The 15552-nt window shown below is 43.6% G+C and overlaps 1 protein-coding gene across 1 annotated transcript in view; it reads left to right on the top strand.

Moving 5' to 3' along the window:
• Positions 1–2826: 2826 nt before the first annotated feature.
• Positions 2827–15552, top strand: part of FOXK2 (forkhead box K2) — a 44950-nt gene continuing 32224 nt past the window's right edge. The window contains exon 1 of the mRNA XM_038156844.1: positions 2827–3284. Coding sequence (XP_038012772.1) covers positions 2941–3284 — 344 coding nt within the window. The 5' untranslated portion in view covers positions 2827–2940. The remainder of the gene's footprint in view (positions 3285–15552) is intronic.

Below are 15552 nucleotides of genomic sequence, written 5' to 3' on the forward strand. Positions count from 1 at the left end.
TGAAGTAGAAAAATGTAAGTAGTGCTTTGAGAGCTTGTTTAGTGCCAGTGGCCATTGCAGAAGTTCGTTGGGATGATTAAATTTCGGTCGGTAGCTTCCTTCTGTCCTGAATAGTTAAGGTGGATATAAGGCAGACAAAGCAAAAGGCCTTTTGCTTTCAGTCAGCTGGCTGGGGAAAAAAAAGTGTGAAAGAGGATGTATCTGCAGTGCAGCTCTGACATCAGGGCCAGGTTTTGTTCCACGAGTGGATTTTTGGGGAACCCAGAGACCCAGAACAGACAGAATGTTCTGTCAGTGTGAGCTGTTCACCACATGCAGCTGCTCTGGATCCTGCTCTGTGCAGCACAGAGCAGACCTGCTCACGGGCAGGTCAGGGTGACCTGTACCTGTGCTGTGTGATCACAAAGAAAGTGACTCAGTCTGCTCCAGTTGAGAAGAACGTGGACAGAAGGATCTCAGCCATCCTCTTGAAACGAATGGAGCTTCTGCCAGTGGGGTCTGGTGCTTGCTCTGCAGTGCTGCTCGTGCAAAAGCAGACAGCCCTACTGGTGTTAGTTCCTTTCCACAGAGCAGCTTAGTGATGGTGGGACCCTTGGAAAGGAATTTCAGTGCAGATTGCAAAACTTCAGCATTCCCTGTCTGTGTTGTCTGTGTTGTTCTCTGTAAACAGGACAGGATTTGTATCAGCTTTGTGAATTCAGTACTGCTTGTTATTAATGAATTAATACAAATTGAGAGAGCTGTGATTCACGGAACGGAAAATGGTGGAGAGGCAGCAGTGCCTTTGGTTGCTCAGTTTGCAGAACTCATCAGGGTGGTGAAAAGTGCTGCTGGCCTGATGGAAATTCACCTGGCTGCTCTCCCATTCTGCTGGTTTTCTCTCTCTGCAGGCGCGGGGTGTGTTAGGAGATGACAATCCATGGGTAATTCCAGCCAGCAGGGCCCTCAGGATCCCAAACCGATTGTTAGCAAAGCAGGCACAACATTTCTGTTGCCAGCAGAGCCATGGGATGAAAACAAGCTGAGAATCAGGGAGTCATAACTGCCTCTCTGATGCTCCACATTTTCTGTGCCAAACATATGTTGGTATAGAAGAAAGTCTGATTCTAAATACCAAAGTGTGGGCAAGATTTAACTAAAGTTTCTGTAAAAGAAACCAAAGCTCTAAACTGTTGCTATATTTTACTGCATCTGCTGTGCATATGAGATTGTGTAAATGGCCCGAACCAGTATGGAATTATGTTGTAGCTGCCTATAAGAAGTGCTGATACAATCCTAAGGGTAAAACTAAGGTTTGCCATCACTTTGCAGGCAGCAGGTACCATATTCTGTCCCTAAGCATTCACAAAGTATTTCTACGGTTGAAGATCTGTTGACTCAAATGTGCAAACCCAAAAGTTTCAATTTCAACTTTACTGTTGGATGTTTGTTAGCAGGCTGACTGGTTTTTGGCCAAAGTGTAAAAATATTTAATGTCTTCTGAATTCACAGAATGGTTTGGATCAGAAGGGACCTAAAATTCATCCCCCTGCCATGGGCAGGAACACCTTCCACCAGACCAGGCTGCTCCAAGCCTCGTCCAACCTGGCCTTGAACACGCCTGGGGATTGGGCAGCCACAGCTTCACTTGGCAGTTATTTGTATTAATAAATAATTGTGAGCTTCAGTACTGTAAAAACCCCAAACAACACAACCATTTTCTCAGCAAACCACGGTGAGGTTATGGAGCTGTTACGGTGACATGTTTGCAGTGCATATGTTGGTAAATAAGCATGAATGCATTTTAGCACCCTCTTTGCAGTTCATAGCCAAAAGTGTTTAACTGTTTACTTTTCAGTTTTGACAGCACCTGCTCCCTGTAACAATGAGTATTTGGTTCAGGTATAATATTTTCATTGCAGATGCTGTATTTGTAAAATAATTATACTGTGGGAAATTAATGCCATCTATTTTGGTAGCCTGTGCCATTTTCAAGTCAAACCCATGCTGGGGATCCTCACTTAGTGTTTCCATGCTGCTGCCTGTGCCATTCCCTCCTGCGGGCCGTGTCCCCGGCGCAGTGACACTCAGCTCTGGGGGTCTGGGTGCTGTGGCAGGTCTCTCGCTCGCTCCCTGTGCCCTAGCTCCTCTGAGCAAACCGGGGCTGAGCCGAGCTGCGTGCACAGACACAGCCTGCCTTACCTGGGACCCGGCCATTCGAAACGCTCTGCTGGTTTTCTAGGGATGTTACAAAAATCTGACAATGCGGAGTTACCTTAAGGTTTAACATGACCCTCACAGAGCCGTCAGATCAAACTTTTAGTTTTATGATTTGTTAATAATACAAATTATTATCATATTTTGGGGTATTTTGAGGCTAAATTTGAGCAGCTACCCAGCACTCTCCTAGTGGTTCTTGCTCACCCTCTAGCACTATTTGTATGTATTCCATTCTCCATTCTTGCCCCTCTCCGCCGCGCCCGGTGCCGTTCCTGAGGGCGCCGCTTGCGGACGGCAGGTGCGGGGCCCGGCTCCCCGCCGGCGGCTGCAGGTGGCCGAGAGGGAGGGAAGGGGGTGCGGGTCCGGTGGCCGGCAGGGGCGGCTGTCCCGGAGCCGGCTCCGTCCCTCCCCTGCCGTCCCTCTCCTCCCCTCACGGGCCGGCGGGCGGGAGGTGCCGCCGGGGCAGCTCCGCCCCGCTCCCGGCGCGCGGCTCCGCTCCGCGTTTTCCGGGCCGCGCCCCTGCGCTCGTGCGCCGACACTCGGACGTGCGGGGCCGGCGCCGCTCGCCATTGGCCGCGCCGCCGTAGCCCCATGGGCGTGCGGGCCGCCCATTGGCCCCGCGCGCTGTCAATCAGCGCGCGGCTGCGTCAGGGCCGGGTGCGCGGCCCCGTTCCCTGCTGTGTGCGGGGCCGGCGCGGGGCCGGTGCGGGCGGGGCCGCGCCTCGCTCGTCCCTCGCTAAGATGGCGGCGGCGGCGGCGGCGGCGGCCGTGGCGCGGCTCGAGGGCCGGGAGTTCGAGTACCTCATGAAGAAGCGCTCGGTGACCATCGGCCGCAACTCGTCGCAGGGCTCGGTGGACGTGAGCATGGGCCACTCCAGCTTCATCTCCCGCCGCCACCTCGAGATCTTCACCGCCGCGCCCCCGCCGCCGCCGGCCGGCGCGGACGGGCCGCCGCCCCCGCCGCAGGGAGACCCGGCGGGCGGAGCGGGGGGCGACTTCTACCTGCGCTGCCTCGGCAAGAACGGCGTGTTCGTGGACGGCGTGTTCCAGCGGCGCGGGGCGCCGCCGCTGCAGCTGCCGCGAGTGTGAGTACGCGGGGCCGGCGCTCCGGGGCCCGCCGGAGGCCGCGGGTGCACATGGCGTGTGACAGGCGAGAGCGGCCCCGTCCTGCCCGCGCCTCCGCCGGCACCGCCCGGCACCGCCGCCGTGCCCTCCGCCGTGTCCTTCCCCCGCCGCAGCCCCGCACGGAGCGCCCGCCGCGGGCTGCAGCGGCCCCGGCGCGGGCGGACAGAAGCGGGTACAGCCCGAGCGCTGCTGCGGGCGTCGGGGGAATCGGCCGGGCACGGCTCCCGGCTGCCTGGGGTGAGGATCAGCGCCGGGGAGTCCTGGAGCCCCCTCGGTGCTCTGGCAGAACCGGAGGGTTGTTCTGGTTTTGGTGATAGTTTCTGCTGCTTTGCCTAATTTTAACGTTTGTTCTTACGGGTAAACTGAATCATCCACGTGAAATGCTTCTGCTGCATTAGCGTTTTAAAATGTTTTCGTTACGTGACAGCAAATGTATTAAGAGGTTTTAAACGGTAATACATTCCTTTGCCATTACCAAACATTAACTGTCTGTGCAAAGTGATTTTCTAGGACAATACGTGAGGCCTGCCCCCGACATTTAAGGCTGTGTTGAACTGTAAATAAGTGATCTGTGCTCTGAGGAGTCACATGCAGGGAAAGTGAAAGTGTTTTGGTTTAGTGTATTTTAGCTGCCTTGACTAAGAAATACCTCGGTCGTTACGAGTGCTGTACCTTTATAGAGCACATGCCATCAGTGACACAGCCTTAATGCCCTATGAGCTTTCAAACTGTGTTTAGGACATTGGTGGTGTCTATTTTCTGCTCTGTCGGCCTAATGTTAGTTTTGTCACCTGGTTTCTCTGTGAAAATCAAATTGTCTTACCTTGCTGCTTTCTAGGAAATGCTCATTCTGAAGGGCTTTAACAGTGCCAGTGTGTAGTCCTGAATATAGTTGGAGGACTTGTTTGACCTTTAGCTGTCAGTTCTATTTTTGCTTTCTGCTTTTAATATTAATAATTATTTGGCATGTGGTTAATCTGTATTTTAATCTAACACGTTTATGAAATGTAGATCAAATACTTTTTTTTCTTTGTAAGCACTGCAGTATAATATACTATTTGTAAGCACAATTGTGCATGATCTGTGTTGATTTCAAACAGTCTAGAATTAGTTGGAGTCGTTGAGTCAGTAACATTCTTTTAAATGCTTAAGACTTGAGGAAAAAAGAAGTACTTCTTCATGCTGTCCACTGATTTGTAATTTATTCTAGTTCTTTCCATCAGTGTCGCTTTTCAAGTGGAAAGAAGATTCAGAATGATTTTTTTTCTCACTTTTTTATTGAACAATGATGAAAAGTTGTGTGTAGTTAAAATTTCTTTGCCGGTGAGCGTGGGTGGTGGTGCAGGAACTGGCATTTGCTGCGTTCAGAGGTGACACCATTCCTTGGGCTGTGCAGACACAGCCCTCAGTTCCCAGAGCTGCTGGAGTGGTTATCTGCTGGTTACAAACTGGAGGTGTGGGCCGGTAAATAAAAGGTGCCCTGGCCGGGAGCTGGAGCCACCCTGCAGGGGCTGAGCATCCCCTTGGAGGGCCCGCAGAGTCTGCAGCCCCAGAGTTGCTCTGGTGATTAACAGCAACTGCTACTTTGTTGCTTTGTTCAAATAAACCTGTTTCAAAAACACAAGTCTTACTGGAGTTGAATGGGGAAATAGTAGTTTCATTATTTGCAAAGCTTTTTTTTTTGAACAGTAGCCTTCAGGCAAATTCAAGGTACTGTCTCCTTTTAGGAAGTCCTTACTGTGGCTTGCTGGTGACTGATATTGTTTGTAGTCCTGTTCTTGAGTTTTGTTGTAGATTTACCTGGTCACACTGAAGGTGGTCTCCTGCATTTTAAGAGTCAAACTTACTTCAGTATAATGTAAACATTAATTAATGGTTGAAGTGTGATGGGAAAGAAAGTAGTTTTGGTGTGAGCTCAAGATTGATGATTGCCAGCCTCCAGCTCAAGTAATCACCAGATCTATTTTTGTTGTGCTTTAATCCTACTCTGTTGCCAGTAATAAATATGCTTTGCCTATGACTACACGATCATCGGAAATTTTAATGGCAGGTGAAGTTTAAAAAATTCAGGGTGGCCTGTTCCTTCTGTTTGTTTTTAAGTGATCCTGGAAACCAAGAATGGAGGGTCCATCTCTGGTTTGTCTGATCAATAGTGACTTACAAAGGTGGCAAGTCCAATACTCTTACAGACTTGGAATGTCTTCTTTGCTTGTCACTAATAATTGTATATAGTTCCAGTGTCCTTGGCCTTTTTTTTGTTTAAATTTTTGTTTAAATTTGACTGCATTAATAACGTTACTGAACTCCTTGTTTTTGGAAGGAAAAAACAGAAGTACACCTTAGTAGTCTCCTGCAAAACACACATTTTAAACATCTGGGGAAATTAAATTATTAATGTTAGAGTATACACTTACCTGTAATAAAGGCATCTTTTTTCTGCAGATAGAAATGTCATGAAACATGGAATTACTGTGCCTTAAGATAAGTGTTCTGGTTGCTATTTTTAATGCCTCCCTGGAAGCCTCACTGGCAATTCAAATGTTGGAGTTATCAAGCAGGAGGTAATAGCAGTGGGAAGTGTGTTTTTGTTTTTGCAGTTCTTGACAGACTCCCATCCCTACTTGTGTATGTACAAACCAGCTGTCGTCTTGTGAGATGAATCGAGTGGGGGTGGGGAGAAAAGAGCCATTTTTGAGTGTGTCCAGCAAGGAGCTCTCCTGTCAATGTCATGGCACACATGGGATGAAAGAGGTTGCAGAGGCTCCTGCTCAAGACACCCCGATCAAATAAAGAAATGAATATTTCTGCAGCTGCCTTTGAGATGCACAGACTGTCCCTCTCCTGTTGCTAAAGTTCGTATTTTTTAATTGCTTTCATTTGCTGCCTGTGGAATTTCCCCTGCCTTCAGTGAAAGCATTGATTGGGTGTATTGCTAGGTAAATAATAACATCAATATTTGCTTTTGAGGTACTTGGCTGGAAAAATACCTTTTGTGCCGGGCAGAGCAGCGGTTGCTGTCAGAGCTGTTGTGTACAGCTTTTGGAGAGGCAGGATTCCAGACAGATGTAACTGATACATCTGGAAAAACAGACAGACTTCTGGGTACAACTTTGCTCTGAAGGAGTGCTTTTGTTTTGCTTTGATTTTTGGGTTTCTGGGATGTGCTTTGTGCATTGGCCTTTGAATTCACAGAACTCAGGACATCTTGGACTTCACTGTTCCGAGGCACTCTTACTCATTTTGACAAACCCATAGATTGTGTATTTTAGTCATTACTTTTGGTTTTGCTTTTGTGGAAGTAATTTGTGATTCACAGACGAGATGCCATGAACATAGGAACAGCATTTTTAAGTCGGATCACAGATGCGTTTAGTCCATGACCTGCCTTCAGGAGTGGTCCGTAGCAGATGCCCAGGAAGGAGCATAAAAATTGATTAATACAAATGGTTGTGTTTCGCTTGGTTATCCTTTTGGATCCAGAGTCAGAGTTCAGTTCTTCTTGAGTTAAAATAATTTACTGTTTGCATTTTTTCTCTCTCTTTTTCTGAGTTTGGGTGAACCTCTTCTATTCACAGTGTCTTTGGGTAGTGAATTCTGCAAAGTAATTGGAGCCCATGTTGGGAAAAATACCTCTTTTTGCTGAGTTTTTGGAACTTGATGCCTGGTAATTTCATTTGATCCAACTGAAGCTCTTTTATAGTAAGAGACAGTAAATAACTCTCCCATTCTGTCATTCATTCTGCAGATTTCTTTACATTACTAAGTGTGGGTGCTCTTACAGTAAATGACATCAAGTATGTTTTACTTTAGCTTAACATTTACTGACTAATCCTAAATTAAACCTGTGTAGCTGAAAACTAAAATTTAATTTGTTTGGATTCCTTTGATTTTCCTCCTGGCAATACAGAGGGCTGAATCAATAGTTTTAGCTTGGTCTTGTAGTCTGGAGCTACAAGCTGGGGTTATTGCTGCCTTTAAGCTGTAGAAGTTCTCCTGCTGATGAAAGCTGGTCGATTCTGAGCAAGGATCAAGTATATCTATTCCCTGAGTCAATTCTTTGGAAAAGTTTATTATGTTCAGCATTACCTGCCCAGGAAACAAATTGTAAAGAGCCTCGAATATATCAGTGCACTTTTTTTCTGTCATCTAATTGCAGTTACTGAAATTGTGTGCAAAGCTGTGATGTCTGTGTGGCTGTACATGTGCTCCATGGAAATTTCTCTCTGGAAACATCTGTGGTTTGGCTTAGCAGTGGAGGTGAAAGGATCATGACATTTCCTTGGGTGGTGTTCCACGGCAGCTGAGGAAGAGCGTGCATTGCTTGGGTTTGGGTTGTGATTTGTGTTCTAAAGGTTTTCTTACGAATAGAACTGTTAGATACTTTGAGCAATCAAACAAAACACATGCTTCAAGGAATTGGTGCTAAGATATCTCGCAGTCTGTCCTGGCAGAGGGCTGTAGGTCCCTCAGGCCCTGGGGCACCTGCTTTCTCCCTTCCCTGACCCCACTTCTGACAGGGACAGTGGCTCCTCAGGGTGACAGCTGCCTGGAAGTGGGGACACCTTGGGATTGATCTGTGTTCAGAGATGTGTTCAGAGCTCCACACCAGCTGTATTAAAACTATCAATTACAAATTAGAGCATGAAACTAAGGAGCATTGGACTTGGCTGTGACTTGACAGACTCAGGCTCCAGAAACTTTTATTTACTGGGCCTGTGCCATAGTGACTAATAAGGTCAACGGGGCTGTGTTTATAGGTGGGTTTTTGGCTACTTTAAAGCAGGATTTGCAAATGTCAAGCTCAGTAGCAGTAGTGTTCTCACTTTAGCAGATCTGATTGAAAAGGAGCGTAGGAGGAAGGTAGAGCACATATGATTTGAAATGAAAATAGAGATGAGCGGGAAGTTTCTATAGTAATAATTCGTGTTACAGTTGTTTCTGTCATCTTTTTTTTTTCATATTTGCCTCTCAATTGCACACACCTTCTGAGTGATTTTTTTTTTTTTGGGTGAATAAAGCATTGTTGCAAATTGTCAGACACCAATCAGGTAATTGAGGTAAAGCTCAAACAGTTTATATTTGGATTAATCTGCACTTGATATGCTTTTTCTGTTGGTATGATTGGTATCTATATGAAACATCCTTACCCAATTCTACTGATCCTACAAATGTTCTTACAAATGTTCTTAGCTATAGGAGGAAGTAGATTCTTTGTGTAGTTCTATGAAATACTACAAACTGGAAAATCATCTTTATGGTCTGTAAATCTCCTGTAAATTTCTATGACAGAAGCAAGATTAGTGACATTTTGGCTTAAAGGTGCAAAGTCAGTATTAAAACTGTCCGTTCCAAGAATCTGCAGTTGAAAGAGAGTTTTGAGATTTTTACTTCAGTTACAATAATGAGGTAGGAGATATGCAAATTAAATTATTCTTTGCATTGATTAAATCAAAATACCAAGGTGTCATGTTTGAGTAGGATGATACACTTAATCGATGGCAAAAGTAGTAAGTTAAATGAGCTAATAAAGAAAATAAGTTAATCTTTCACCCTGTCTTTTCAAAATAAATGTGTATTATTAATTTGCTTATAATTAGGTAAGGGCACTTAGAAATATTATTCCTTCTTGAAGGGAGATGTGTTTTAGAGAATAATTCTGCTGTGGAAGAGTTCTGCTGCTGTTGAGTTTTTCTTTTTATTTTTTTCAGCATGTACAATTGTCATGGACAAAGCAAAAGGTTATTTACAGTCATGCCTGAGCTATTCAAAATAAGATTATGCTTCTCATTTGCTGTCTTTTTCAGCAAATGCAGCAACTCTTCAAGACATCTCAAGTCCCATTAACTTATATAAAATTATGTAAAATACAGGGAAAAATACAATTTCAAAGAAAACCGTGTGTTTGTCGTGTGGTGCGAGGCCATGGCTTTTGCAGTTAGAAGGACTTTTCACAACAGTTCACTGATAAGCTGCTGTCTGTGCTGAAATCCTGGGAAGGTGGTGGGTTTATCTGCTGCCTTGCTTGTTTTCATGATAAAAAGTTGATGTGTAGTGACATTTGTTTCCTGCGACTTCCTGCCTTTAAGGAGTTTTTTGACCTAGATAAAGCAGTCAGAGGGGAGGAACCATATTTATTCTTCAGCTATTCCACTTTGGATGGTACTGGAAAGAAATGTTCCATTCTCCAGTGAAGATTCCCTCCCTGCTGTTTGATCACTGAGGGGACCTGAGGCTTCAGTGAGTTACACTCAGTGCTTGCAGAGCTGGTGCACATTTTTTGACACATCATTTTTTGTAGGGCATGAGAAGGTCTGTGCATGGTTGGAGTCTGTTTCTTCGCAGTCGTGGGTGTGTGTGTGATTCTGCTGCAGCCCCTGCCCGTGCTGCTCTGTCCTCTCAGGTATTGCCAAGCAGAACCTTGGACAAAGCATGGTCTGTGTGTGCTGGAGTACTGGTGGGAGGAAAATTTTCAGTAGTTGAAATTTCAGAGTGTCTTAATAAATATTAATATGAACACACCACCTTTTTGTTTGTCCATGTGCACCAAATGAAATGAAAACCATGAGGAGATTGGCAAGCAGTTCTGTCCATGCTGATCCAAACATTCCTGTTGACCTCAGCAAGGAAGCTCCTGTGGACAAGGATGTGCATGGAATTGAGAGTTTGGAGAGCCAGAGCAGTTAAGTAAAAATGCCAGAGTCCTGTCATTATCAGAGTGTTATGAAGTGGAACAAAATTAGTATAAAGTTGACTGGAATGAATTTTAATTCAGTGCTGGTTTAAGGCTTAACTTTAAGAATTACAGAAGGAAGCTCCAGCCAAAGCCTGGCTGAAAGCAGAAGTGACTTCAGTGTTGGATCAGACTGCTCAGCACCTTGTCCATGTGGATTCTCTGGGCATGGGGATAGTTGTAACTATATAAAGTGCTTCAGGTAACTACATTCCCATATTGAAAAAAATGTCTGTATTCCCAACAGCAGAACTTACGGAATGCTCAGCCTGGTTAGAATGATGTGCAGCTTAGTGCTAAATCATGGTTAGAAATACCTGATCACTACTGGATTTTTTGTGGTGATCTGGAGTGAATGCAATTAAATATTTACAATGTTGTAAACATTGTCCTCACAAATAATGAGGACAAAAAAAATTAGAATGAATCAATTTTTAAAACCCCAGAACTATGTCATCTGGAAAAGTACACAGGGCAGAACGATGGGGTGAGAAACTGCTCTGAAAAGTAGCAGTGGAGTGAAAGGCATGACTGCAGAGGGATCATGAGCTGCCAGTTCTGAGATGATGTGTCAAGGCACCGATGTGATGACTGTGGAAATTGGGGAGTGGCAGCTGGTGCTGGAGCTTCACATCATTCTGGAATCAAATCTGTGTTAAAGGATCTTGCGAAACCGCAAGGATTCAAGTGGAGGGTTGCTAAGAAGAATTGAAGGCTGGAAGAAGTCCCAAAGAGTGGGGGACAAAAGGGGTTCAGTATGTTTGTTTTATCCAAAAGGAGTTTGGGGTTGGTGTAGGTCAGTTTTTATGGGGCTGAATGAGAGTACTAAAGGCTCTCTAATGGATCACACACAGGTGTGAAAGCAGAGGCTGTAAACTGAATTGTCAAGGTTTGAATGAAGCTGTGCTGCTTTCAAGAGTGCTGGGATATCTATCTCACCACCTTCCTCTGAGTAACAAAAAAATAACCCTTGCTGCAGTCAGCCCCAGTGCAGAGGTGCAGGGCAGGTATGGCTGGGTGACATGTATGGCTTAGGGTCACAAGAGGTAAAGCTGAAGCTTCTTTACTTCCTCTGCAAGTCTTTTTTAATAAACTGTCACAGGGTTATAGCAAGAGATCATTTTATTGTGTGTTTTAACAAAGAGTCAATATTTGTCTTGGTTTGAAATTAAAATTACTTCTGAAGCATCAAACATCCCGTTGGATATTTGTTTATTTCCACTCGCCAGTAGTGTTCTCACCCTGGTGTTGCTTTTGTTCACCATGTCATACTCTTCATATTGGAGGACACTGTACAGTTTCAGAGACAATTTTTGTGTAATATAAAGTGATTCTGTGAAAGTTTTTGTTCTTTGAGCAAGTCTTAGATACAATCATGGGGTATAAGCCACTTAATTCTTGTCTTGATAAGAAATCAGGCTAGTGTGGAATGGAAAAGGTCTTTATGTCTTGTAGTTAACTTGAATTCAAGTTTTTTGATTACTTAAATGAAGATTAAATGTATGGTTCTGCTTCAGAAATGGTGTGGATGATATAATTTATTGATAGAAATTCTTTTTAAATTCTGATTTTCACTGATGTGTTCCAGCATGGGAACAGGTGTTTTGCCTACCCTTTTCCTTCTTTGCTTCCTTTTTTCCCTGTCACAGCTGGGAAAAAAATAGTTTAACTTCCTTTGAAGCATCAGTTTCCTCAAAAAGCTGTAGCTGAAATGTTGGTGCCTTAGCACAGTGTACATTACATGTTTTACTACTGTAAGGTAAAAGTCTGCTTGTTTATAAAGATATAAACACAGTTAGCTAGCTTTTTTTTGTTTGTTTTGATGTTCTCTTTGTTGTTTTTTAAGACTGAGAATACAGGAAAAAATTCATTTATCAATTTTGTGTTATTCTCTGGACATATTTGGGTGCTCTAGGAAGAATAAAACTTGAGAAGACAAGGCCTAGACGTGTAGTTGATACACTTCTGTAGTATTAGACAGATATATATTATATATATTATATATATATATATATATATACAATACAATTATATAAACAATTATATATCATTGTATATTATGCAGCTGTTATATACATTATGGTATATATTTCTCTTGGCTACAGTCAGTGCAGTAAACACACAAGGGAACTAGTTGGGAAGGATAAATGATGGAAGGGGGCTCTTGCAGAAAAGAATTTTCCTCCTTGTGTGATTCTGCAATCTTCTGACCATTCTAGGCAGGTGAAGAAAGCCTGCAGAGCAAGGAAGGGGACAGAGAAATAAGGCTGTAAAATGAGTAAAGCTTAAAGAAGAGAAGGGTGAATTTATTCATATGAAATTGTCTGATAAGTTTAAATCTTAATCAGAGGAAACTGATTCTTTAAGTAAGTAAAAATCATGGTAAAGAGGATAAATGCTCTCAGGCACACAGTGATTGTTTGGGTTGCCACAATGGGGCCAGGAGCTGGACTCTGATCTGTGTGGGTCCCTTCCAACTCGGGATATTCCGTGATTGATTTCAGCATCGTATCCCACAGAGATGAGAAAAATGAGAGAGGGGAATTCAGTTTATACATGAGAGAGATGAGGACGCAGGCCCAAGGTGTTCTGCTTTAGAACGTGGGCAGGATATTCTGGGGTTTGTAGTTGTGTGAAGAGAAGTGAAAGGGTGTGCTGGGAGGCTTGAGGAAAGGTGGGACATTAAGATCATCTCAAGTTTAAGGGCTGAGCCTGAGAAGCAATACAATTGTTATTAGAAATACAATTGTTAACCTAATATAGTGTAGGGAGTCTCAGACTTGGGTATTTAACTGGGGAAATGTCATTCAGAATTATCTGGGGTCTCACATTTTGGGAACATGGGCTGTGCTTTGAGCATCTGAGCTAATCCAAGGTTTCGCTGCTGCTGCAGTGGAGCACAGGAGGGAAGGTCCTGTTTTCTGCAGCTCCTGATGCAGGTTGAGCTGGCCTTGGAGCTCGTCAGATGTTCAGATGCTGCTGCTCTCTGCTTTTTTTGCTATTTTTGGGTGCTTTGCTGTTGCATTGAAGTGGCTCACAGAGAGGTCTGGCAGGCACTGGAGTACATGGTGGGCCTGCACAGACTTTGGGCAGCAGTCAGCTGGCTGGGACTTGTGGAATTGTACAGTAAGGAGTTGCAGTTATATATTATATATATGTTATATGTATAATTTTTATATATATTTATAGCATTATATATATATTTAATATATTTATTTTTATATATTTTATATATTATATATAACTATATATAGTTATATATGATATATGCAGTTATATATTATATATATGTTATATATATAATTTATATATTTATAACATTATATATTAATATATTTATTTTTATAGATTTTATATATTATATGTATAACTATATATAGTTATATATATTATATATGCAGTTATATATTATAATTATATATGCAGTTATATATTATAGGAGCTGTTTATGCTAGATGAAATCAAAATGGAAAGGAGAAGAAAGATTTGAAACAGTGAAACACCAGAACTAATTTTGGTGTACTAAAGAAGCACTTGCAATGTAATGTAAATATTTTCAATCCTAGAAGTTCTTGTGGCAGCATGCCTTTTGGTAAAGGGGTATGTTAAATTAAAAATCTTTTTAAAAAGGTTAACCTTAAGTAGGCAGGATGCTGACATAACTTGATGGTATCATACCTTTGGTTAATCTGTGCTTTCTGGCTCGCTATTTTTATCTCTCTGGAAATGTGAACACACAGAGAAAACACGAGAGAAAAGGGTATGGGTTCCTTGGCTGTGGATCATCTCCTAGCAGAGGACAGAGTTAATGTATGGTCTGCATTGCCTATATTAAATCAGCCTGGCTCCTGCCTAAATCCAGGCTTTGCTCCACAGGTCACTAGTCCAGCTGGGGGTTTATTGTGCAGTAGTGGAGTTACAAGCTCTAGGGAAAATTGAACATTAAGGATATAGTGCAGGTAAATGGTAATTGAAAAAAATGTATACGTGATTTTTGTTTGTAATGTGTGGGGGTCCTAAAAAAAGCCCTTTAATCTCAGAAAGACTTCTCTGTCTGTAAGGCAGGCAGGTGAGTGATGAGAGTTTGGGCAGCATTCTGTATGGACTGCCTGAAAGGAAAGCATTATTTTGAAGATAATTGTAAAAACTTCACTGACTTTTACATGTCTTCATTGCAAGGGCTGCATGTATGGGATAGTACTTTTTCAGGAAATACATAAATGTGCTGAAGTTAACAATGCAGGTAGCTCACATGTGATTTGGTTTTCCTGTGGTGTCTTTTGAGGGCCTCAGCTTGATAGGTTGGAGAAACATCTCAGGCAAAGGTGTGATTTGGAGAGAGCTTTTGCTTCTTTATGCAGGACAGCAAATCCAGAGTGCCATCAAAGGGAAAATCTTAATAATTCAGTGGAGTTGATCCAGCCTTCCAAAACTACTTGGGTAGCAGGCTTGGAAGTAGCTGTGCAGGGGCTTCCTGCTCTGCTGGAACTGACTGCTCACCTTCGCTCTGAGCCCTCTCCAGGGCTGACGAGGTGCAGCATTGCAGGGAAACCATCCCTTGCAGGAGGAGCAGGTGATAACAAACACCACCCTTCATGTCTGTGCAGTGTTTGGGGGCTTGGATGCTGACAGAGGTTAGTAGGAGTGAGTTACTTAAACGATCATTAATCAAACCCCTGATTATCACTTCCACAGATGAAAGCAGTAAATAATTCATTAAGCAAAGAGGCGTTCAAGGAAGTGAGTTGTTTTCTTTCCCTAGGTGTGTGGATGTCCTGGGTGTGGCTGGGTTAGGCTCAGATAAGGGTCTAGAGGTGTTTCTGTCTGATCTGCCTGACATGGTCATCACTCAATACACATATTTTGGAGAAACCAGCCAAAGCACTTGTGTGGTCTGACCCATCAGGTAGAGGGGGTTGGTGGTTTGGTTCTCTCTGCCCTTTCATATTTTTGCCTTCAGTAGCATTAGGGGCTGCAAGGCAAACACTGTGTGTTCAAATGCTATGAAAATCCTGCTTTGAAGAGGGTGCAATTATTCTGAACTTTATTAAAATTACTAGATTGGGTGGTAAGATTCTCACAGAATGATGAAATGCATCCTCATGCAGCCCTACTCCCAAGGACACCATCAAGATCCTGGCACCACTATTGCAGCTGCATCAGGGTGGAAGAGCAAATGCAGCAGTTTGAGGTGGTTCCCCTCAGCTGGGAATGCGGGTTCTGAAATGAATGCAGGGCTGAAGTCTCAGTGTAGGGTGGGCTCTACAGTTTGTGGTTGGGTACAGTATTATTCAGCTTTCCAGATATTGATAATTGGCAGAGACATTTTGGACCTGGAAACCACAGTGTTTCAGTTAAAACGTCCACGTGACGGGCGCGTGTGGCAGCAGCGGAAAGAGATGCAATAGGTAAAAACCACAGGAGGAGTTCAGTTGTTTGTTTATCCTCTTAAATTGAAATTCAGGCCTTTGTTTTTAAAACCTTTTCCTGGTATTGGT

Source organism: Motacilla alba, chromosome 18, assembly GCF_015832195.1.
Source record: "Motacilla alba alba isolate MOTALB_02 chromosome 18, Motacilla_alba_V1.0_pri, whole genome shotgun sequence".
Taxonomy (NCBI): domain Eukaryota; kingdom Metazoa; phylum Chordata; class Aves; order Passeriformes; family Motacillidae; genus Motacilla; species Motacilla alba.